The sequence below is a fragment of the Pezoporus occidentalis genome, unplaced genomic scaffold, assembly GCF_034315485.1.
Source record: "Pezoporus occidentalis ecotype Australia unplaced genomic scaffold, CSIRO_AGI_Poc_V1 ctg278, whole genome shotgun sequence".
In the NCBI taxonomy this organism is placed as follows: domain Eukaryota; kingdom Metazoa; phylum Chordata; class Aves; order Psittaciformes; family Psittacidae; genus Pezoporus; species Pezoporus occidentalis.
The window spans coordinates 72,820-96,033 of NW_026914697.1; the positions used below are offsets into that span (position 1 = coordinate 72,820).

Sequence of the window (23,214 nt, forward strand, 5' to 3'; positions counted from 1 at the left end):
AGACCCAGATTCCCCAAACAGCACCAGTCCCTTGTCCTGATGCTCTGGCTTGAAACAATGCTGGAGAGTTGCAGCTTTGGATCAGCATCTCCCCTGACCTGGGTTTTGCTGCCTTAAGGCATCAGGGTTCTTTGCTGCTGTGGAATTTAAGAGACTTTGATACACTTTGGGGGAAATGAGAGGAGCCAGCGTTGAAGGTTTGCTTCATTCACAGGCTAGCAGTGAGGCAGCAAGAGAAATGAATGGACAGTGAGTTTTCTCGGTGCAGCTTTGAGTGTGAAGGAAGGTAGGGTTGCTTATAGATATCTGGTGTTCTTTTACAGTGGAGGCACGCCGGTGGCTTATGTGATTTGTGGACCCATGTATTCTGATACCACACCTCCAAACATCCACCTGAACCTCTTAAAGGTGTTTATCTGTGGCTTTGTTTGAGTAGTTCGACATTGTGTCATGTATTTGCTTTGGCATTTGCTCTGTGCAAGTTTCTCTTGTTATAGAGAGATTAATTTCAATCCAAAGGTTCATCTGAAATGGCTTCAGTTCTGAGGCTTTCTTTAGTTCTGAGGGTTGCATGGAAGGAATTGAAGTAGAACTGGAATTAAACTACAGCAAAGCTTAGCTGCATCACATGGGCCTTTTTATGTCATAAAGCTTGTAGTGAGAAACTGCTGTCTGGTACCTGTGACCAGCACAGGGTCTCCTTGCTAGAGGGAACTGGCTGTGCACTAGGAACCTGTAGATGCCTTACTGGTAAATGAGGCTTCAGCAGTGCAGGAGGAAAGATTGTATGGATTCCTGCTGGAACCATTTATTTGGGGCTCTGTTCCCATCCCAGTCTCCTTTTCTAAAGGGAAAAATATGAAATAAATGCAAAATAAACAAGGCTGTTATTCAAACAATGCTTTTACAAATAACAGTACCGTGGAGCAATAAATCACAGCCAAAGCCGTGATTTAATCTATCCTTAAACCCATTAAAGTAAAGGCAATTGAAAATGACCGTCTCCTGAAAGGCCCAGCACTGACAAATCCATTTCTGAGGCAAGATTTGAATGGGATTATTAGTTTAATGAACTATTGAACAGTTTCCAAGAGCAAGAATGTGTTTAACAAAGGGGAAAGAAAAGATGATTAGTCTGCAGCCAGCTGAGCTGTTTGCTGGCAGAATGATTTCCTGTAAGTTCATGGCTGCCTGTTCTTTCAAGTCAGAAGAAAGGCTCAGCTACAGCCTGACTTTAAACACAACTAATTATGTCAGGCCCATTAATTATGGAATGGCCACTGCAATTGAGAAGATGGATGAAGAGAGGCTGCTGGGGGAGGCATTGGCTCTACCTCTTGCGTTGCTCTGACTTGCACAAAAAGACAGAGATGTCTAAATGAAGTGTGGGGAATGGGGAATAAGAGCAGTTTCTAAGCTGCCCTCCTGTAGATTTTTGACACCTCCTTAGTTTGCAGCTTGACACTGGGCACTGGAGAGCAAAAGCACGTTGCAACCGCGCAACAGCAAGAGAAGAGGAGTTGCTGGGAGGTAAATGAGCTCTTCATCCACCACCCTAGGCTTGGGAGCGTAGATCAGTAGAGATGGAGAGCCATAGGCTGTGATTCTGAGCCACATGGCACCAAGCTAAACAACTGGAGCTTATGCTGGGGTGCTCATAGAATGGTTTGTATTGTAAAGGACCTTAAAGCTCCTCCAGCTCCAACCCCTGCCGCGGGCAGGGACCCCTTCCACTGGAGCAGCTTGCTCCAAGCCCCTGTGTCCAACCTGTCTTTGAACACTGCCAGGGATGGGGCATGCTATTCAATGTCAAGGGGAGGCTGCACATAGAGATGAGCTTCATCCCTTTAATAGTTTACTCCAAGATGTGCACAAGGAGCAGATGACTCCCAGCAGTGGTTTAACTCGACTCCATCCCTGACATTGCAGTTCCACAGGGATCTCGGTGCAGGGATTACAAACGGGCGTCCAGCAGCAGCTGTAATTTTCTTCACACTTGCTTTAGGTTTATTGGAAACATGTGCCTTTAAAAAGAGCTGATGCCCAAAGCACAACCTGTGGTGTCAGATGTTTCATGATTCAGGCCCCGATTTTGCCTCTGCCAAGTTTAAGATCAGTGTTTTAGTTGACTTTGTTGAAAGGAGAAAGCCTTAAGAGGGAGTCAGTGAATCTTTCCTGCAGTGTTCCATCTCTGCTGCTGCTGCGAGTCTAGGGAGAGGTACTGATTTCTTCAACGTCTCGAAGTAAAGTCCTTTAAATATGGAAATTCAGCTTTCATTCCTTAGGAAAAAGTTGATTTCTTGACCTCAAACTTGTAGGGAACTTGCTTGAATGTGAAATCCAGTTTAGAATAAGAACCAAGGTGCTACTAAGAGGCAGCTAAAATGTCCCATTGCTTAACTTAATGCTATGGTTTAGGCTACCAGACACTCTCAGACTGACTGTGTGGGTTGCTTGTGAAAAAGAGCCAGTAACTATGGTGATTTAAATGCTTAAAAAAGCAAATCTATGGGGTACGTCACTAACTACAACTGAAACAGCAACCATGTGTAACCAAAGAGTAACAGCATCCCTCCAGTTCTTAGGAGAACGATCTGAAATGGACCGTGCTGCTTGTGGTTGCCCACATGTCATTGCAGTTGGATTAGGTGATGACTGTAGGGCCTTTTCAACTGAAATATCCTCTTCTATTTCATTCTAAATCCTGGGTTTTCTTACAAGACAGTGAAACGCATGTTGCAGACTCCATCTGCAAGGGAAAAGCTTTGGGCATCTTCACTTAGAAGCTCTGAGGAAGAGCATGGTTCAACTGTAGCAGATCCTTCTTGCCTTGCCCCATCACATTCCTGCCCTGGGCAGGATGTGGGGCTCTGTGCTCTGAGGCTTGCTAAAGCCAAGTTTAGAGCGAGTGGGCATCATTCACTAAAGGCGCACCTGGAGCTTCCAGCGCTGTGATCCAGTTGTCTCTTGAGCATCTCTTGAGTTATCTCTTTGGTTGCTTCCAGGTCCACCCACTCCAGGTGTGTAAACCTTTATTCATGAAGCTAGAGCTGAAGTAGAAGCAACAAAATGAAGGCAGCAGATGGGAACTTCTGACTGAAGACTCTTGTTCCTAAGTTTTCCTTGTGCTTTGATTTAGGTTGTGAAAGGGTTGATCTTGGACTTCTGGCCTAGGCTGGTTTCTCTTGCTCTTGGCAGGGAGCATGAAGGCGACTTTGGCATGGCCAGGGGTTATCTGGTGGAGAAGTGAACGGGTTTTGTTGGAAGCTTTAAGGATTGTACTTGGAGTTTTGATTGATTTCCGAATTCAAGGGGGAGGGGAAAAGATGGGAGAGTTGGTAATGCTGCTTCCCAAAGGGAAGAGTTAACCTGTTCCTGGAAATCTGCTTTCTGCTCTGATTTATGGCAGGAAATTTAACCCTGGCCACAGAGATGGGAGAAGCACCATCAAACATTAAAAAGGCCCAGTTGATGCTGTTTCAATTCAAGACAAAGAGAATTTAATATGTATTAGAAGTAGAAATGTAATAACCATCTGGAAAGCATAATTGAATTTCTCCCCATTTTTTAATAATACAGAACTGAACCCAGTAAGCACCTGAGTGACTTCATTTGAAACTATAATTGCTCAGTTAAAAGGCATCTATTTTGGTACCATGCACTGTCCTGGTTAACTAAAGAAAGGGGTGAAGTAGGTGTCTATGGGGTGACTCTCTTTAGCTTCAGATCCTCCATTTTCTGGGATAAAATTGCTAAAACATAAAACCTGAGATAAGAATAACTGCTTAAATCAAGGCTTCCTTTCCTGTTAAATAGCCAAGGAAAAATAACCTCTGTTCACTTAAACCAATCTCTCTTGTGTAGAGCCCCTTCTGGGCTCTGGCAGGAGGAGCAGGCAGTGCTGTGCTCTTCCACCTCTTCCTAGTTTCCTTAAGGAGAGCCACAGTGGAGGATCAACAGCTGAATTCAGATGCTTGAAGGGCTCAGCTTTCTTTGAGCATCCTATATCAAGGTCTTCTGAGTCCCAGTTCCTTTGTCGAGGGTGAAGCAGAGACCAGGGCAGCAGAGGTGAGAAGTGCTCAGTGATGCAACCAGCAGGGAGCTGTGCACCAGTTCCCATCACCTCCATCCCTGGGGATGGAGGTCGGGGTGCTCCAGAGGCCAGGGAATGTAAAGGGAATGTGAGAGCCACCATTAATGTGGGGCTTTGGTGAGAGGTTTGTGTTGCCACAGGTTGAGCTGAGTATTGCAGGTACTGCAGAGAGTCCTAGGGAAGTGATCCATAGCTCAGCAAATGGCTTTGGGATGTGCTCAGCTCTGAATACCTTTGGGTTTGCAATGTTACCCAGCAAAATAGCTGTTGGCAGCCTTAAGGGCTGTGGCTTTTACTGGTGGTAACAGGAAGTTGGCATCTCTGCACCTTGAAAATCAAGCTCTTAGGACCAAAACTAATTGAAATCACTGGGATCTGAACTCATTCCTGAAAGCTAAACAGATGCTGGGCTGCTCTGCCCAAGAAGAGGGTGATGTTTCAAGTGGGAGGAATTAAGCACCTCCTTTGCAGGGCTGAGTTAATATCCTTACATTAAACAGGGAACAGGATAGGAACAGCTGGCTTCTCCAGTGGAATTACTCTGCTTTCCCATTAGCAAATAACTTATCACACTCTGTGATTTCATGGTAACTGGATTTCATGGTAAGAGGAGGGCTGGGGAGAGGGGACAAGTAACCTAAAAAGAAACTCCTATGTCTCTTCCCTAAAATAGCAGCTCTGTGGGTAGCAGCCAGCGCTCCTTTTTGCAGTGTCAAACCAGGGATCCTCTCTAGCCTGGTGTTAGCTCCATTGTCACTCAGCTGGTGAATTTATAGCAAAATCTGAAGGACTCGGGGCAATCTGGAGCAGTGTTTGGGCCGATGGTTGTTCCTAAAGCTGAACAAGTAGAAGTGCATCGAGAACCGGCTAAATCTGTGCCTGGATGGTTTGATTTCCCCATAAATATTTCAAAGCTGAAGCCTGAGGGCAGAAAAAACCCCTGCAAATGAGGTAAGGGACAGGGGAGGTGGTGACTGTAAACGTGCCAAGGGGTTGCCGTTCACCCCATGCGAGTTGTCTGAACTGCTGCACCCAAACTGGATGTGCTTGCAGAGTAGAAGAGGGATTTCCCTGTTTCTCAGGATACCCAGAGGACACAAAGAGAGGACAGAAGAAAGATTGAGAAGGCTGAGTAAGCTTCATGGGTTCCTAACATTAGGAGGTTGTGAAAGGGGGGGGGATAACTCCCCTGGACCCGGTGGCCATGATCCTCCTAATCTAGTCTAGGATGTGGTCTGCTGCTGTTGGGATTTCTCCTCTGATGAATCTGTCCCACCTATTTTGAGGCCCAGAATCACGGGTGAAGTCTCTTGCCAGTTAGGTCTGTGGTGGGATGGTTCATCTGAGGCGCTTCTCATCCTGAAACCACCAGGCACTGATCCCATGTGCTGGTGGGGAAGTCGCTGCACGCTCTTCCATACAACACAGGGCTCCAGCCCTGCCCAGTTGTACTTTGGCAGGGCAGGAGGGTAGTTTTTAAGTGAGAGTTTTGCTTGAAACACTTAAAGAGAAAGGAATTTGTGCTTGGCCACTTGCCCGATGTACATCTGGGACCTGGTGCAAGTGCTTTCCTTAGCGTCTTCGCTTACAGAAAAGCAGCAGTTTGAATACAACAAATACCTATTCTGTAACTTTGACTTGTCCTCATCAAGGCAGCAGAGAAGAGATGTCAAGTGTTGGCATCTCTGCCCTTACCAAGTAACTCAGACTGGTCCAGGGAGCCGTGGCTTAGGGCCTATGGACCCCCTTAGCTCAGAGTCTTTTTCCCATTGAACAGAGGCTATCTTGGAAAGCAGTGCTCAGGAGGGAGAGTCACAGCGCTCAGGACCTGTTTTCACCCAGCAGGAAGATGTTTCAGGCTGTACCAAGGAGGGAAATCCTGAGTATCTGTGATAACCAAGGGAAAGGGTCCCCGTGCACTGGCACAGGGTACCCAGACCTAGGTGGGCACAAAGAAAGCAATGAGCTGGGAGGACATTTGCTGGACCACTGAGCATGCACCAAGGCAGAGCAGGCTCATGGGCCAGGGTACCCTCAGTCACTGGCTGAGTGTGAGAAGAACAGGAAATTGGCCCAAAGTGATGAATTATAGTGGGGTTTTTTTTGCCCCCTGAATTAATGTGTTCCATCGCCCCCAATGAAGCCAATAAGGAGAACATGACCAGCTATGGGAGCAATCCCTGTGCCAATCAAAGCATCTCTGAGAATTACCCCAGCTCTGGCAAGCCACCAATTTCCATCCCCATCTCTCTTCCTCTAATTTAAGGAATGAAAATACCACTTTTGATGGCCGGTGACAACTGAGGTGCACTGATTGCTCACGACAGGGGAGGCAAACCCTGGGCTGCTGAGCCTGCTGTCTGGAAAGCACACACTGCGTGCAGCCAAGGGTTCATTAGCTTTGTGTCTTGCTGGGTGGACATTGCAGTTACTACTCAAAACAGAGCTTTCTGAAGGGTTGGAGAGTTCAGCCTGGCTGGGTATCCTTTTGCCCATGGCTGGAGGAGCAGGCAAAAGCCTGTGTGTGTGCACTGATGTTGGGGATGTAGCTGTGGGTGAATGGGAAACTCAGGGTGACTTGGTGCTGGTGAGGCTGCACCTTGAATCTGGGCTCCTCAGTCCAAGAGAGACATTGAGGTGCTGGATGGGGCCAGAGAAGGGCACTGGAGCTGGTGCAGGGCCTGGAGCCCAAGTGTGATGGGAAACGGCTGAGGGACCTGGGGGTTTCAGATGGAGAAGAGAAGGCTCAGGGGGGACCTGATGGCTCCCTACAAGTGCCTGAGAGGAGGATGGAGCCAGGAGGGGCTGGGCTCTGCTCCCAAGGAACAAGGGATGGGACAGGAGGAAACGGCCTCAAGCTGCACCAGGGCAGGTTTAGATGGAGCTGAGGAACAATTCCTGCCCCAGAGGGTGCTCAGGCATTGGAACAGGCTGCCCAGGGCAGGGCTGCAGTCACCAGCCCTGCAAGTGTTCACAGCATGGAGATGAGGCTTCAGTGCCGTGGGGCAGGGGTGGCCTTGGCAGTGCTGGGGTAAGGGTTGGACTGGATGGGCTCAAAGGGCTTTTCCAACCTGGTTGATTCTGTGATCCTACAACTTAGCTTTTGGCTTCCATCTGTGTCTGCAAAGTGTTCTCAGCCTGGACTCCTCATTCTGCGCTGTCTGCCCTTTCCTACCTTTAACAATGAATTCTTCTGGGGTCACAGTGGGCATCTGACAATAACTGGCAGGACCGAGTCCTTTTTGGCTGCTTGCTCAGCCAGAGAGCAACAGCTCAGTGCTCCAGGCTGCCTTTCCCAGGCTGCGAACAGCAACAGCCAGATGCTGCTTGTGTTCTGGCCCCACAGGCGGGCTGGCACCCTGAGCCTGAAGCAGCCCTGTGGTATGGATTGCCTCCCAGTCCTTGCTCATGCCTCCAACCCCATTGTGGATGTGGGAGAAAGGCTTCTCTTGCTAACAGCCATGCCTTTTCACATCACATGGCCACAACTTTGCTCTGCTCCAGTGGGTTTTTTTCTTGGCATCTCCCCATTCTTGGATGGAGCCACAGGCAGCATTTGGTGCCATCAATTGAAATTCATGCTTACTTTGTCCCTGCTTATCTCTAGAATCCTACTTATTTAAAGAGGACAAAGAAGATGCTATGGCCAACATTGCTCTTCCCTCTGTCCTTTCTTAGCATCACCCTTGGAGCCATATTCACACCCATGAAAATAGTTCTCTTGAGCAGCTGAGCTCTTCCAGCCTTTTCCTTCGTGGCACAGAAGGTGATAAGGGAAGATCTGCCTCGTCTTGCAGCTCTATTTTTGCACCAGCCAAACCGTGGGGCTGCACCAGCAGTGCTGCTCTCATCTCCCTGGCTCTAACACCCAAAATAGAAGCCACCCGGGCGCTAGCAGCATCTCAGCAGTACAACTGTGTCTCTCCAGGACTGCACTGTGTCTGGATGAGACCCCCTTGCTATAGTCTGGCTAGCAAGGAGGCAAAGCTGCGAAGCAGTGGAGTAGAAAAACCCTCTTGGTTTTCGGTTTAGGCCTGGTATGAAGTTTCTTGCTGCTTCTGAAACGTCTGTGGATCTTGATTACCAGCAATAACCCAAGTGAAGGGCAAGTTTATGGAATTGGGATTATTTTACCTCTAACCCTGGCATCCCCATATCCGAGGAGCGCTTCACCACACACTGCTTGCAGTTTGCTGTTTAACAGCTGAATGCCGTGCCTTTTATCCACACCTTCTTGCTGATGGCAATGTGGCCTTCCAGCTTGTTGTTCCCAGGATTGAGACGACTGCTCTTAATTTCCAAAAGCAATTTTGACACAATTTGGTTAAATGTTATTTTTTTTTTTCTCACAAAGCAGTGTTCTCCTCACTGAGTTATTGCTTTGAAACCTGATTTCATTCTCCCTCTAGGTCATTTCTGTGACACCATTAATTTCAACCCATTCAAAATGGGTTCTCCCCATGTTTTGTTTTGCAACTCGGCTAATTTTTAGCATATGCTTGTAAAGGTTCAGTTCTGGAGGAACAATGGTGAGCTGGTGCTTTAGCTTGCTGTGTAACAGGGCGCCCAGGGCCTCTCCCAGCATCCCTGCACAGAGCCTGATGAAATCCTTGGCTGCCTGTCTCATAGGAAAAGGTGGTACTTGCCACCGCAGTTCAAAATACCCACTTCAGTATCAGTTCCATTCAGCTTCCACTTTCATCTGTTGTAGTCTATGGGATTGATGAAGATACATCTTCCTTCAAGGACTTTGACAAAAAAGCCTGATAAAATGGGTATATAACAGTGTACGAAGGTTAACGGTACCTTCCTTGCGTGGCTGTTCACATCCATGTGTTGGAAGGGGGGACGAGCAAACAGCTTCAGGTGGAAGTTAAATTGCATTCTTTGGTGCCTGGCTGAGGTCTCTGGGCTGCCTATACATTGCATGGGGAGTCCTGTACCAAAAGAAGCTCATCCATCCATCCATCCATCCATCCATCCATCCATCCATCCATCCCGCATCCTGGGAACTTGAGGGATGAAACTTGGGCTTTGCAGGATCTCTGCACCTCTCTGCTCAGCCAGCTTCTCTTCCCAGTTCATGTCAACCACAGACATGTGTCTGCTTCTACCCAAAGATTTACACCTGAATACCAGTGGCAGCATTAGCTGTGCTGTATCCAACCTAATGAAACCAGGAGCTGCAACCCCTATCTGAAGGGAACCTTAATCCATACCAGCAGAAGCAGCTCTGCATTCAAGGTCTCCTTTTGATTTCTAAGCACAGGAAAGCAGCAGATGCCCAGGCTCTTAGAAAATACAGGTGGTTTTAGGATCAAAATCTAGAGTCACCCTCCACCTCCAACCATAGCACTGAGTTATTGTAGCACAGCCCTTGGTTCTGTGTTAGTGAGACTGGTGAAGGAAGCCACGTGGCACTGGGCAAAAGCAGGTCAGATGGGAAAAGAGTTGCCCCAGTTTCTATACAGGGCACTGGGTGCTCTGGGAAGCAGAGCAGCACAGCAAGTCATCCCACCCGGTCCGTGCTGCCCAGGGATATCCATCAGCCATGCAGAGTAGGGATGGCTTTTACATGGGAGCATCACTCATTGCTCAGGAGAGGGCTCCTCAGAGTTTGCTCTCAGTCCAGCTCAGTGTTTTTGTCATTAATGCAAGCACTGCCCTGTTCCTGCTTCCATTGGAAGGCATTGTGCTTCTTCCACGTTCCTGCAGGGTATCTGCTGCACAGCTGCTGTGTCTGCTGCACATCTGCACACGTGCTGCACTTCTTTGACAGGCTGAGGAAGTTGGGGCTGTTCAGCCTGGAGAAGAGAAGGCTGCGTGGAGCCCTCAGAGCAGCTTCCAGTATCTGAAGGGGGCCTATAGGGATGCTGGGGAGGGACTCTTCATTAGGGACTGTAGTGACAGGACAAGGGGTAATGGGTTCAAACTTAAACAGGGGAAGTTTAGATTGGATCTAAGGAGGAAATTCTTTCCTGTGAGGGTGGTGAGGCACTGGAATGGGTTGCCCAGGGAGGTTGTGAATGCTCCATCCCTGGCAGTGTTCAAGGCCAGGTTGGACAAAGCCTTGGGTGCCATGGTTTAGTGTGAGGTGTCCCTGTCCAAGGCAGGGGGGTTGGAACTGGATGATCTTAAGGTCCTTTCCAACCCAAACCGTTCTATGGTTCTATGATTCTGCTGTGCCCTGTCCGTGTGACTGTGTTCATGCTACATGTGCTGTGCATCCCTCGTGGATCTGCTGCATCTCTGCTTTGGTTGCCATGCTTTCTGCATATGTATTGTATGGATGCTTCATCCTGGCTGCATGTCTTCTGTGTGTCTCCTATGCATCTACTGCAGTCATGCTGAAGGTGGAAGACTTGTCTGTGCCTGGGTAATGGATTGAGGGTGTTCTGGGATCCACTACCCTCTCCCAGCCAATCTGGTAGTTGAGCCCCACAGGATGCTGCCAAGACTGGTTGTTGTGTGCAGGGTGCACAGCCACCCCAGCACCCTCTGCCTTCCCACTCCTGGCTTCCTGCAGGAGCTTGAGAATGGCATTCAATGCAAGAAAACCTGGAAAACCTCCCCACCACTCAGATTTCCAGGCAGAAACAAAAGCAAGGGCAGGAAAACAGACCAAAGGTACAGCTCCCACAACAGGGAAATGCAGGTCTCCAGCTGATTATAGACTCATGGAATGGTTTGGGTTGGAAGGGACCTTAAAGATCATCCAGTTCCAACCCCCTGCCACAGGCAGGAACACTTTCCACTAGACCAGGTTGCTCAGGTCATTGACAGACTGCATATGGGCTGGTTTTAGACTGATGATGTTTAACGTTGTGGCTATGGTCCCATGCTGCCGCCTCATGTCAGGGTAGACCTGCCTTTCCTTGAGTTCCTCACCCTCCATATAGCCCTGAGAGAGTCACTGTAAGCTCACAACCCCAGAGCATTCTGCACAGGGAGCTCAGAAGTCAGTTCCTGACATAATGTATGGTGGCTCCTTTGGTGGGGATGAAACATGCCTTGCTCAAGCTCACAGCGAGGGAATGGGTTTGGCAGAGAAATGTCCCACCAGAAGCTGTTCCGCCGCTCTCCCGCAGCGATGATCCCTGATGATCCATGCTGGATTCATCCAATGCACTGCACAGAAACAGAGGAGAACAAGGATTGTTTTTCATTTTCAGACCCAATGTCTGTGGCTCGAGGTTCCATTCCTACTGCTGCCCCGGCTGGAAAACGCTGCCTGGAGGGAACCAGTGCATCGTCCGTGAGTATCCGCCTTCCTGTTAAGGGCCCCAAGGGAGCTAAATTCCATGTGGGAAGGGCTGCACGTCTCACAGCTGAGCAGATAACACATTTCATAACCCACTGGGACAGGAGGCTTGATTATATTGGGGTGGTTGCAACTGGTGCCATTTAGTGCCTGGCCTTTTATCCGCTGCCCCATTGCCACGGTGTTCCTTGTTGCTCGATAGGGAGATGAAGGAGCCTGCCCTTTGGATGGGAAGTGCAGGTCAGCTCAGGAGTCAATAAATGGGATTCTCAGTGGAGACCATAGGGGTGGTTTTACCTGCAGTTGGTCGTGCTTCCTACTGAAACACAGTAAATACATGACGTCCTGGAGGTACTAACAATAACCTGGGCATACGAAATAGCTGATAGCACTATGGGATGTTGGTATCTCCCAGTATTTTAGCTTCCTGAAGAAATCTTCTGCACTGGAGCACACCTGGAATTGTATTGAATGCCCTTATCCAAAACTTCCTAAAAGGAGTTGACAGTGGGAGGAAAACAAGAGGCTCCTCTAGTGGGATCTCCCACCTCATACAGGTCCCATATTCCAGAAGCAATTCCATCTTCAGGGTCAAAAACTCAGTTACTTTGGGAGAGAAACACCTTGTGCTTCCTAATAGAGAGCAGTCTGGAGCAAGATGTACAAAACTGAGCCCAGAGCTGCAAATGCTCTCCTCTCAATGGAAATGATGTCTGTTGTGTTAGGAGTGATCATAGAATGGTTTGGTTTGGAAGGGACCTTAAAGCTCAACTAGTTCCAACCTCGATGTCCCACAGGCAGGGATATCTTCCACTAGACCAAGTTGCTCAAAGCTCCATCCAGCATGGCCTGGCATAGGGACTGTTGATGTATCCTTGCACACAGTCATTAGCCAGTCCCAGAGAATGGCATTTTACGCACTCAAAACAGAAAGGCAATGAAGAGGCCTCATATCTCAGGATATGAGATGCATTAAATGCATCCAACTTCATCCCAGGTGATGGTAAGAATCGAAGTTTTCCTTTCTCCTAAGAGAAACTCACATAATCCTCCTCAGCATCCTTGGGATACGGGATGCCCTGACAGGGATACAGGGCTTGAGTTGGATGCTGGCTGCAGCGAAGGGTTAAGGAACTCCCAGGCAAAGAGCTGCTCTGTGGCATGTGGGGTTAGCGACACTCAGGGCTGGCTGCTGACTTTTCTCATAACTAAACCATGCCATCTGGGCTGCAGGTCCTCAGGGGACTCTGGCTTCTAATTGTATTTATAAAACACACAGAGATGAGATACTTTCATGGGCCTCTCATAAAAGTTGTGCTTACACAGGTGGAACAATACTGCCAGCTATGCTCTTGGCTCCCATGGCACAGGAAAGGGAAGAGATTAGCAGGGGTCCCAGGCAAGAAAGGATGGGGATTGATATGAAGGCATCCTGCTGATGCATCTCTGGCTGACTCAGGCTCAGCCCCTCATTCCACAGGAGATGCATCCCAGTAACAGTTCCCTCAATGCCAGACCCCAGAGTGCAAAATGCTTTGTGGAGACACACACAGTGTAAGGAAAAGAACAACCTGGATTAGCATGAATGTCCCTTGTCTCTGCTGAGAAGCTTTGTTAACAGGCAAAACAAATTTATTTGTTGTATTATAACATATAATAACAAATATAATATATGTTATAATGGAACAAATATAAAAGTGAAATATGTCTTCCCTGTCCTCTGCTGGCTCTAAAAGCAGTGTGGCAGCAGGACCAACCACTGGCTATGGTAAAAGGAAGATGTCTCCAAGAACTCCCTGTGAACAAGTGGGTCCTTGCGAGGTGCCCCAGGTTCTTATTCTTACAAGAGGTGAATTCACAGCCCTCTAGCAGCCGAAGCCGTGCCTGTGAGCAGCTTCGCACGCCAGCCCTCTGCTCATCGCTGTGTCCTTCTCTTCCTCCAGCAATTTGCAGGAATTCTTGTGGTGATGGCTTTTGCTCACGGCCAAACATGTGTACGTGCTCCAATGGACAGCTTTCTCCCAACTGCGGCTCAGCTGGAGGTAAGAACATTGCTGGTGCTGCTCCTCCCTCTGGAGCCGTTCTGTGCTCTCTTAATCGCCCCATCACAATGAAAGGAAATGTGTGTGTATCCCTGAAACGGTTCGTGTTGTGGCAGCCAGGTTCTAATCTGAACTGGGGAGCGGTCCAAAAGTCTCATTTCTGGTGGCTGTTTTACCTAAGGGTCCTCACTGCCCCTGATACCTGGAGCAAACCGCTTGCAGTTCCTCTATGAGGGATCCTGCAGGATGCAGCTCCAAAACCGCATCTCAGCAGCAAAGAGCGATGCTGCTGCTGTAGAGTCCATGCATCCGTCCCTGGCTGCTCTTTGCAGTGGGATGCAATCTGTCACTGCTTTGGGGACCCGAATAAATAATCTGTTTTTCCCAATGGAAAAACGATGCAGCTTTTCCTGGGATTTGGATGTCAGGAAGAACTGCTCGGGGTTTTAACCAACTGCTGTGACTCGATGAGGTTCCCCACCCGCAGAGTTGGCAATGCAGGAACTGCATTGCCCCTTTTTCTGCTTTCTTCCCCCAGCTTGGACCTGGGAAGAGGACTGGCTTAGGTCTGTGGGCAACTCAGAGCGACAGGCACATATCCAGACAGCAATTCCCATATCCCTCTGGTAATCCCTGCCCATTCAATACCAGACCCTGCTTGCAACCACTCCGTTACGCTGCAGCGCATGATTCTGCACGGAAAACACTCCTGCTCGAGGCTAAATCCTGATAGCTAATGATCTTGTGTACTTTGTGGAAGGGAATTATTGCTCCTTTGGGCCCCTTTTTCCATTGTATTGCTGAAGGGACCTGGGAATTATGTAGAGCCCAGGCTGGATATGAGTCAATGGTCACGTAACGGAGGGTGATGGCCACAAGCTGCTGCTGGAGATGTTCAAGCTTGGGATCTTCAGGCACAAAGATGACTTTCTTGGAGGGTGGTGCAGTGCTGGGGAGAGTAACCAGAGCTGGGGTGTGGGGGGGATCACCCTCCTTAGGCTTAGAGAGACAAAGCCATAGCCAGCCCGACGTGCAAGCCCTTCCACCCAGGCTCCTATGAGCCAGCACAGAGACCCACCTGGGTCAATGCAGGCTACAGGCAGCTCAAAAGGGCTTCAGTTGTTCCTAAAGTGACAGCAATGTGTGGATGGAGGCTGGCCCTCCAGATCCCCAAATGGGGGTGACCAAATCCTGCGTGACCTTGTGCGCTTGACTATAGAAGCACTTCACCCATACGTGATGCCTCTACTCACACACCACCAGCCAAAGAGCAAGCAAAGAAACAGAGCTGTGGCACAGAATGGGTTTAAGAACGGGTTTTGCCTGTGCCCTGTGTGAAAGGTAGGAATTCAGAGGATTTTAGAGCCTTCCGAGGTCTCAGATGGCTGTTCCTAGAGACACCCCCAGATTTAGTTCCCATTATTGCCCCATGTGGGCAAGCTATTGTTACCAAAGTGACCTGCATGCATCTGATTGAAGGCCAGACCCCCCCCCCCAAGCCCACATTCAGCATGCAACTCAACGAAGGGAATTCCCAGGAGCTGCTTCCAAAGTGCCACGTTGTGCTCCAGCCCTGCAGATGTCCCCAGCAAGCGCTCAGCACCAGCACCCACATGCATGTGCTGCTCCTGCAGACCTTCCTTCGCCAGCTCTTAGCTGAGAGGAAGGTGCTGAAGACACCCGAGTTTCTGGAGTGAGGGTCCATATGTTAGCAATCACGGAGGAATGCAAGGAATGCTGTAAGCTGTATATACATTTGGGCACAGCCCTGGCATTCCCCTGAGCCTGGGCTGGATTGCAGCATGCGCTCGACGTGGGGGTAGGTTCCTCTGCAGGGGCTTCATCAAATCTGGCATTCATTGTGGGGATGCTTGGAGCTGTCTTTACCATGAATGCTTCAGGGAGGTAAAGCAGACAGATTGTGCATTCCAGAGGCAATAAAAGCCACTCTGCCTCTCTCTGTCATAACAAAAGGCTTGGTTTCCTGCTTTGGGGAGTAAGGATGTTTCAGGAGTCATTTGCAAGTGACTGTGCAGATGGCAGGAGTCGGTCAGCCTGGAAAGTGGTGCTGATGGTGGCAGCCACCGGTCCTTTATGATCAATTGTAGAACTGATCCAATCCAGGCCTGGGAAAAGTTAACCTGGGCTAGCCATCATTCCCTTTATTCCTAGGGCTACCCTGGCAAGCCCTGACAAAGCAGAACAGGCCTTTAAATTCCCAGTTGGAAGATGCTCTTCTGCAGGGGGTTCTAACAGTGCCAGCCTGGGGGATAGGCACGACGGTGAAGGGACCTCAGGGCTTTGGGGATCATGGCACAAGAAAGGGACCTGCTTTGTGCAGCTCCAGGAGGAGTCTTTGCCACTTCGTGGGGAGGTTTCTGGATGAGCATCAGGGTTCTTCTTGTGTCGGACCCTGAAGTCCCAAAAGGTCTCAACGTCGCTGAGCCTTTCCCCTTGCTGCGTGTGCTGAATGTGAGGCTCAGGATGCTGGTTCCTGATGGATGGACAGCTCTGACAGACAGGTCTGAGCTGCCTCCATCTCTGGGCACCCTCCCAGCTTTGCTCTATACAATTGTTTTCCCAAGGCTGATGGATTGTAGGGAGCAGTGCAGGGGAAGCATGTGCTGGAAACTGCCTTTTCCCAGGGAGACTGGGCTCATGTCTGACGATCCGGGCAATGCTTTGAAGCCTCCAGCTTAGTTTCCTTAATCATTAAGCTTTCATCTAAATTTGGCCTGATCTCTGGCCATAGAGCAATAGGAAGAGCAGTAGACATCATGACTAATTCAAACCACACCAGCAGTGCATGGATTAAATGTACAGCACATGTGCTGAGCATCCCAAACGCCGAGCTCCGAGACTTCCCATTCCACTCCTCCTTCCTTTCAGGCTTCCTATGAACAAGGCATCAACCATATATTATCCCTGTTGGACACTTGTCCTACTCCCTTTTGGACAGACGTTTCACTTGCACTGGCCCCAGCTCTTCCCTGCTTGGAACAGAGAAGACACAAGCCATAGCTGAGCATCCACTCTCCTTCGAGCTGCCAAATCAGGGCCCCTTCTATCCCTGCAGACATGAGGTGGTTCATGCTGAAAACCACTTCTCACATAACTTGCTATAACCTCAGGTGCTTGCAGTTTGTCACATCTTACAAAGGATGAATGCATTGTTCCAGGCCATTCAGGGAAGATGGAAAGCTCTTTGACCTGTATTTGTAACTCAATGTTTAGCAGTTAAGCCCCATTCTGGGGCTCATCTGCTTAAATACCACACTACTTAAGCATTGAATAGTGATGAAATGGTTAAGCCAATATTGGCTTTATGTCTACATCAGTATAAAACTTCCCAATTTATTTACTGCTATTGTTTTCCTACAGTGCATTAGTCACATATGAGTGTGGCATAATCCAGTGTGGAAGCTGAACTCTAACACAGCAAAATGAATAGATGATATGTGCTTTTCTTTTCAGATTTCTTGAAAACCCCTTGTATTAAATGAATTGCACCATAGTAATAGTAATAGGCCACATAAAAAGAAGAGAATATCTTAAAAGTTGATGCTTTTTCTCCACCAAAGGAATCCTATTCCTCCAAGCATCTCATAGGTCTTTTAATACAATGGCATTTTAAAGATTAGACAGCCCAGAATGTGAAAAGTGTGTTTCTAAAATGGGGCAAGGATCCAAAAGGATAATAAAAAGGGTATGAAAATACTTGAAAAGAGTAGCATCCTGAAAGAAAGGCTTGTTTAGAATGGCAGAGTTAAGAAAGAAAGGCAGGTACCAGGAGCTATGCCCTTACTCACAGTTACACGAGCTCCAGTGTCCTGTAGAAAGGGCAAAGCTGCAGATGTTTAACTGGGGCAGATTCCTCAGCAGAGCAAAATGATGAGTTTCTGTGGAATGAGCTCTGTTTGTATGACTCTAAAAGCTGTTTGCTGTAAGAGGACAGTGATACCTTATCCTTACATATACCTTATATATACCTTGTACCGTATGGGATGACCTTGAAGTACACCCCTGAATTGCTCCTACTTTCCCACTGCCCATAGTGCTCATGGGTTTTTCCTGTCTGAACAGTATCAGGTACAGGAAGAATCAAACGTCTTACAGCTAGGGAATGAAGAACAAGCTCTCTATTTACTTTTGTGATTGTACCTCAGTAAAAGTGTAAGCCTTTAACCACACTATGGGCTCATATCCTACCATGGGAGGTCAACAATCTCTGCTTAACTTGAAGGAGCTGGCCACTTACCATCACCCTTAGGCTCTGCACCGAGACCAGAAGGCTTTGACCATCCCTACGTGTGAGGTGCTCACCTCCCATCACAAGCTGTTGCATCGTTGTGTGATATTTCCCTGCTCTTCCCCATAGTCCAAACCTGCAACGTGAGGTGCATGAATGGTGGGAGCTGCAATGAGGAGTCCTGCCTCTGCCAGAAGGGCTACACTGGAACCTACTGTGGCCAACGTAAGTACCTGCAGGTCCTGCTGGGGAGGGAGGGCAAGGCTGGATCCATGCAGCCTCCTGACCAGGGAGGTCACCTTGCACACACTGATGGGCTCTTTGATGGCATCACTATATCCTCCTCTCCATTGGAATCTCAGCCCACTCTCCTTAGGGGGTATAGATACAGATATAGACATACTGGATGTAATTTAATTGTAAATATATAGAAACATATATGTAAATAAATAAATGTAACAAATATATATGTACATTAGATATAATTTCTCTGCAAATTGTTTTAGATAAACAGCATATTCTCAATGCCTTCAATTAGAAGAACAACAAAACCACAAAAAAACCAGTACTTTTTGATTATAAATTGCTCCTGGCTACGTTTGGGAAGTTGAATTTTTAGTTGCCATTTGACAACACTGATTTCCTACAGAGGAACCTCCATACTGTAACTGAAAGCCATTTTGCAGTGTTTTATGACTTGGTTTTCTGCTTTGTCAAATCACTTCTGCCTTTCATAGGGAGAAATCGAATTCCCCCCCACACACCCCCCCCCCCCCCCCAGTGTCCCATATTTGGCAATTTTAAATCACTGCTCATGCACATTGTGGAAGTAGCAACCAAACAACTTGGGTGCCATCTTTAGTAAGTGTCGAGTAAGCAAGTGTGCACAATAGTTCTGGAAGAACCTCTGAGCAAATGGAGTTTTCCAGGGCAATTTCAAATCCCTGCCTCCCTGTGAGAATCAATCGCTGAGATTCCCAGTAAGGTCTGCAAGTAAAAGCTGGGCAAAACACCATGTTTCCCCCTAAACTCCTCGGCTATGACTGATTCCTTTTCTGCTGCAGCTTTCCAAACGGTTCCACTCCAAGCAGACACACCATATGGAAAATCTCATTCCGAGCAGCTCAAGCTTGGGAAAATTATAAGTAACAGCAACCCTGGGCTTAGAATGGAACGTGCTAGGCAACCTTAATTATGTGCTGCTACCAGCTCCACCTATAATATCCTCAGTAGAGTTTTCATAATGGTTCAGATATTGGCAAGACATCACTGACAGGGTGGGGAACAATGGAGAGTCCCACTGGCAGCATCCCAGAGAGCAGATTTTGTCTTCCTCGGCTCTAAGATGAGTGGAGTCTTGGAAGGCTTGGAAATGCAGCAGTACCTGGCCTCTGCAGCTCAGAGCTTGGCTCTAAACCAGGCAGGGCCACACTGAGGTGCTGTGGACCTCAACTTTCATGAGGGTCTATTCTGCTCCTCTACAATGTGCTAATGGTGGTGTCGGGCAACTGAGTAGTGAAGCTCTCCGTAGGAACTTTAGGAGGTGTCATGATGCTCCTCCTCTCATTAGTCATTACAGCTTCTGAGGTTTCAATAGGCCAACGGCATCTGTCACAGCCATCAGTTGCTGGTGGCATGTGCAGGAGTGTTCCTACATCCTGCTCAACGGGCTTAGCCCCAGCCCAGGACCTAATCAGCAACCTCCTCCTTTGCCTTCAGTTAACTGCGGTTTCCCAGCTAAGGGAAGCAGGTCTGATTTGAAGTCAGTGAATACTTTGTGTGCAGATCAGGCTCGCTCCTCCTTGCTCTGGGTCTGTGGGATTGACAAGCCGCCTCTCCTCACAATTCACTGCTGTCACACGTGAAACATTTGCCTTTGTGCAGTTTCTCATTTGTATCAGTTCATCTTGACCTTGACACTCAAATCCCAATGCTGACCCGAATGAACTGAGATTCCAGTGCGCAGGAAATCCTCTCAAGTGAAATGAGACTTTATAGACTTTTTATAAATGGGTTCATTCAGAAACAGGAAGTAATTTTCCAGGGAAGAAAAAGATCAGGCTTCTCTCTGTATGTTCCCTGCATGGAGGAGCCTCTTGATGGGTGAGCAACGCAAAGCAGGCGACGTTCCAAGTGCTGCCAGCACCACACATCTCACACTGGGGTCTCACTAAGCCCACGAATCCCTGATTTCTCTTTCCCTTTCAAAACAGCTGTCTGTGAAAACGGCTGTCAGAATGGAGGTCGATGCATTGGGCCGAACCGCTGTGCTTGTGTCTATGGATTCACCGGTCCCCAGTGCGAGAGAGGTAAGGAGCACGTTTTCAGGATACTGTCATGGGCAAAGGATGGGGGGGGGTTGGAGATTTAAGTGTTAAAGATCCTCAATTCGATGTGAATTTCTGCTCTATTCGTTTGCCTGATTGCACAGCCTCTAATGACTCCCTCATGCCAGAAGCGCTCCCTGAGATCCCTGGTTATGTGTCTCTGGATCCTCCTCTCCACACGTGGCCCTTGTAGCTACTTCTAAACATCAATAAACCCCCATGCTGGCTACAAAAAGGCTATTTTTCTCTTGGGCATTTCCCTCTTTCCTATCTTGATAACCTGGGAATGGCTTAGAAATGCCCGGAAGCCTCTTACCGCAGCATCCTCATGGAGGGAAGGTGGCACCATCACTAACTTCCTAAAAACTAAAAGAGAAGGGGAAAGAAACAGCTCCACGTCCCTCTTGTGCTGCTGCCCCAGAGCTGGATCAGGGCTGCAGGGGGGCTCTCCCCAGAGCGCAGCAGAGGGGCAGGATCCCCTCCCTGAGCTGCTGCTCACGCTCTGGGGGTACAGCCCAGCACACGGAGGGGGCCTGGGCTCAAGGGCACACTGAAGCTGGGTTATGGGGATCTTCCCATTGACCAACACCCCCAAGTCCTTCTCCTCAGGGCTGCGTTCCGTTCTACCCTTTGCAAAACGGGTTTTATGGTTTAGTGCTATATTTACTTGAAAAACATTGAGAATTATGGCCAGAAGTGAAGTTTTTTCCATGACAGAACCTTATTTTAGTAAAACTGTTTTGAAGGGAACCCTAAGCCAGCTCTGGTTTATTATAAACCTCATGCGGTTCGATGCCAGCTGCTCCTCCACTATGAAACAGCTCCACTGAGAAACACAGTTTTCACCAGCTAAGAGGACGGCTCTTAGTGACATGTGGCTTTGCTGTAGCTCATCCAGCCCGTGTGTGCTTGAGTCGATCGGGTTTACACTTGGGCGGTGCGGGTATGACTGAGGGTTTGGCTGAGACGTGCAATTTCTCCCTTTCCTGTTGGCTCAGATGGACATCTCACGACGCCGCGCCGATATGATTGTTGGCAAGGGGCAGAGTGGCACAGAGCAGAAATGAAACTGAAACACGAAGCCAACGTGCAGACTCCCAGAATTAAGATCAAAGCACCCTGGAAATGCTCTGTTTGCTCTAGCCTCTCGCTTTCCCGAGGTTGGGTGAATTCTGTTTAACTTTGCCTCCAAGGATTGGGCTCTTCCTGCCTTTAATGTTTCTTTTTCCAAGCTGGGGATTCTTGGCAACATGATTTAGAGGGTGAGATAGGAATAACAGTTGGTTTCTGGTAGCCCAAGCATCAGTCAGCCCTGCTTGAATTGCAGCCAGCAGAAACAGGCAGAGCTCAACGGAGCTGTGCAATGATCCTTGGGTTGCAGAAGTTATCGACTGAACCTAACGGTGCAGGTGCCCCATAAAAGGCCTCTGCTGTGGTTTGAGCCTCACATTTATTGGCTGCAGAGAAGGGAAGGCTCTTTAAAAGCCTCCACACGCATTTACTGAAGTAACCTTTCATTGTTCCAGCCTCCTTCTTTGTGCTCTCCTGCAAACACAGATATCGGTTGAGCACTGCAGGTCCATATTCGTTAAGCCCTCTCCTTGCCTTTTCTTAGCACAAACACACGTGCACGTGCAGATATGCGCTGCTTTAGTTATGGAAGGGTATTATGATAACAGCCTTTCTCTTTCCAAGTCTTTGCCTTGCAGGGTTCCATTCCATCCCCTGAACCCAGGCTCCAGCCCTGTGTCTGCAGAGCTGCTTTCTTTTTGCCTTGCTCCCGGGGGTCTGAAGCATTGAGGTTTGTAAATCCACACAGACATTGGCTGGGTTTGAGAAGAAAGCTGGGAATTTCTGAAGGAAACCTCTGGATACAGCCATGCCAGGAGGGGCTGAAAGATCCCAACTGTCCCGACTTTGCATGCGTGGTAGTGGAGGGGTTAGCAGCGAGAGTGGAAGGGGCCTGAGCAGGGCCAGACTTTGGAGACATCTTGTAATGTATAAAAAGCTTTACATAAAGAGAGCATTTTTACAAAGCCTTTAGAGATTTGGGTTAGTCCAGACTTGTACAAAGAGACAAAACAAGCTCTCCAGCTGTGTATACACGGCTCTTCCCTGCCAAGACAAACAGCGCGCTTGCTTTGCTAAGAGATGTTAAAAGTTACACTTCTCTAAGAGGCTCCTGGCTGGGCAGCTGGGGAGTTGGCAGCCAGGTGAGGCGGTTGTGACTGCCCCATGTGGGACAGCGAAGGACTTAACCCTTCCAAGGAGCAAACTCATCTCCAGGCCTGTCACGATGAAGTCCCAGGCTCACTGGAGACAGGACCACTGTTGGCTTTCTGTTCAGTTTCTCCATTTCAAGCAGCCGTGGTATTGGACATGGTTACAAGCATCCTTGGGAGTCTCCAGTAACAGGAGGCTCAAGCGGCAGGCTTGGAAGGAACATGGATCATCTATAGCTCCATCTATAGCTCCATCTATAGCTCTGAGTCTCGCACCTGAAGATTTTTCCCCAAGAAAGATTAATTCAAAGCAGAGCTTGAAAGCCACTGGCTTCATATGGAGGAAGAACAGTTATGCTATGGGAGCATCACCACATCATCCATGCATGGCTGGGAACGTAGCTGAGTACTCTGGAAATTCCTTGGATTCCTGCCTGCATCTCAGTGAGCAGAGAGCTTTTGTGAATCATGGAATGGTTTTGGGTTGGAAGGGGCCTTAAAGCTCATCCAGTTCCACCTCCCTTGCCACGGGCAGAGACTCCTCACCCTAGACCATTTCACCCAAGGCCCTCTCTACAGGTAGTTTAAGCTGGAAAGAAAGCAGGGATAACGTGGTATGTACAGTCATTTCCCTTAGTACTTTGCTGTGAGATGTCTAGTGGTAGGAACCAGCTGGGGTGGGAGATCAGACCACACTCAGCCTGTGGAGGAGAGGATGTATCGTAGGATCCACCTCTCCTACTGAAATGGGGCAATTGCTTTGCATCACTGCTGGGTAATGTGCAGGCATTGACTTCAGGATGAGTGTGTACAGAGGAGTGATCTGTTCTGCCCCAGACATGTGGACTGTGGAGCTGTCTGCAGTGGCAAGCACTGGAGAACGTGCCAGTCGCCTGTGTTGATGAAAAGAAGGGATTCAAACCCCCCAAATAATCCGATTGCAGATTAATTCAGGGTTTTAATTTCCCTTTATTTTGCTATAACCCTAAAAGGAGATAATTTTCCTTTGAAACAGTAATA

At 48.5% G+C, this 23,214-nt stretch overlaps 1 protein-coding gene across 1 annotated transcript in view; it reads left to right on the forward strand.

Annotated features, from left to right (window-relative positions):
- The window catches only part of LOC134166988 (fibrillin-2-like), a 95,886-nt gene that overhangs the window by 7,716 nt on the left and 64,956 nt on the right, over positions 1–23,214 (forward strand). The window contains exons 4-7 of the mRNA XM_062625176.1: positions 11,266–11,348; positions 13,298–13,396; positions 17,775–17,870; positions 19,859–19,954. Coding sequence (XP_062481160.1) covers positions 11,266–11,348; positions 13,298–13,396; positions 17,775–17,870; positions 19,859–19,954 — 374 coding nt within the window. The remainder of the gene's footprint in view (positions 1–11,265; positions 11,349–13,297; positions 13,397–17,774; positions 17,871–19,858; positions 19,955–23,214) is intronic.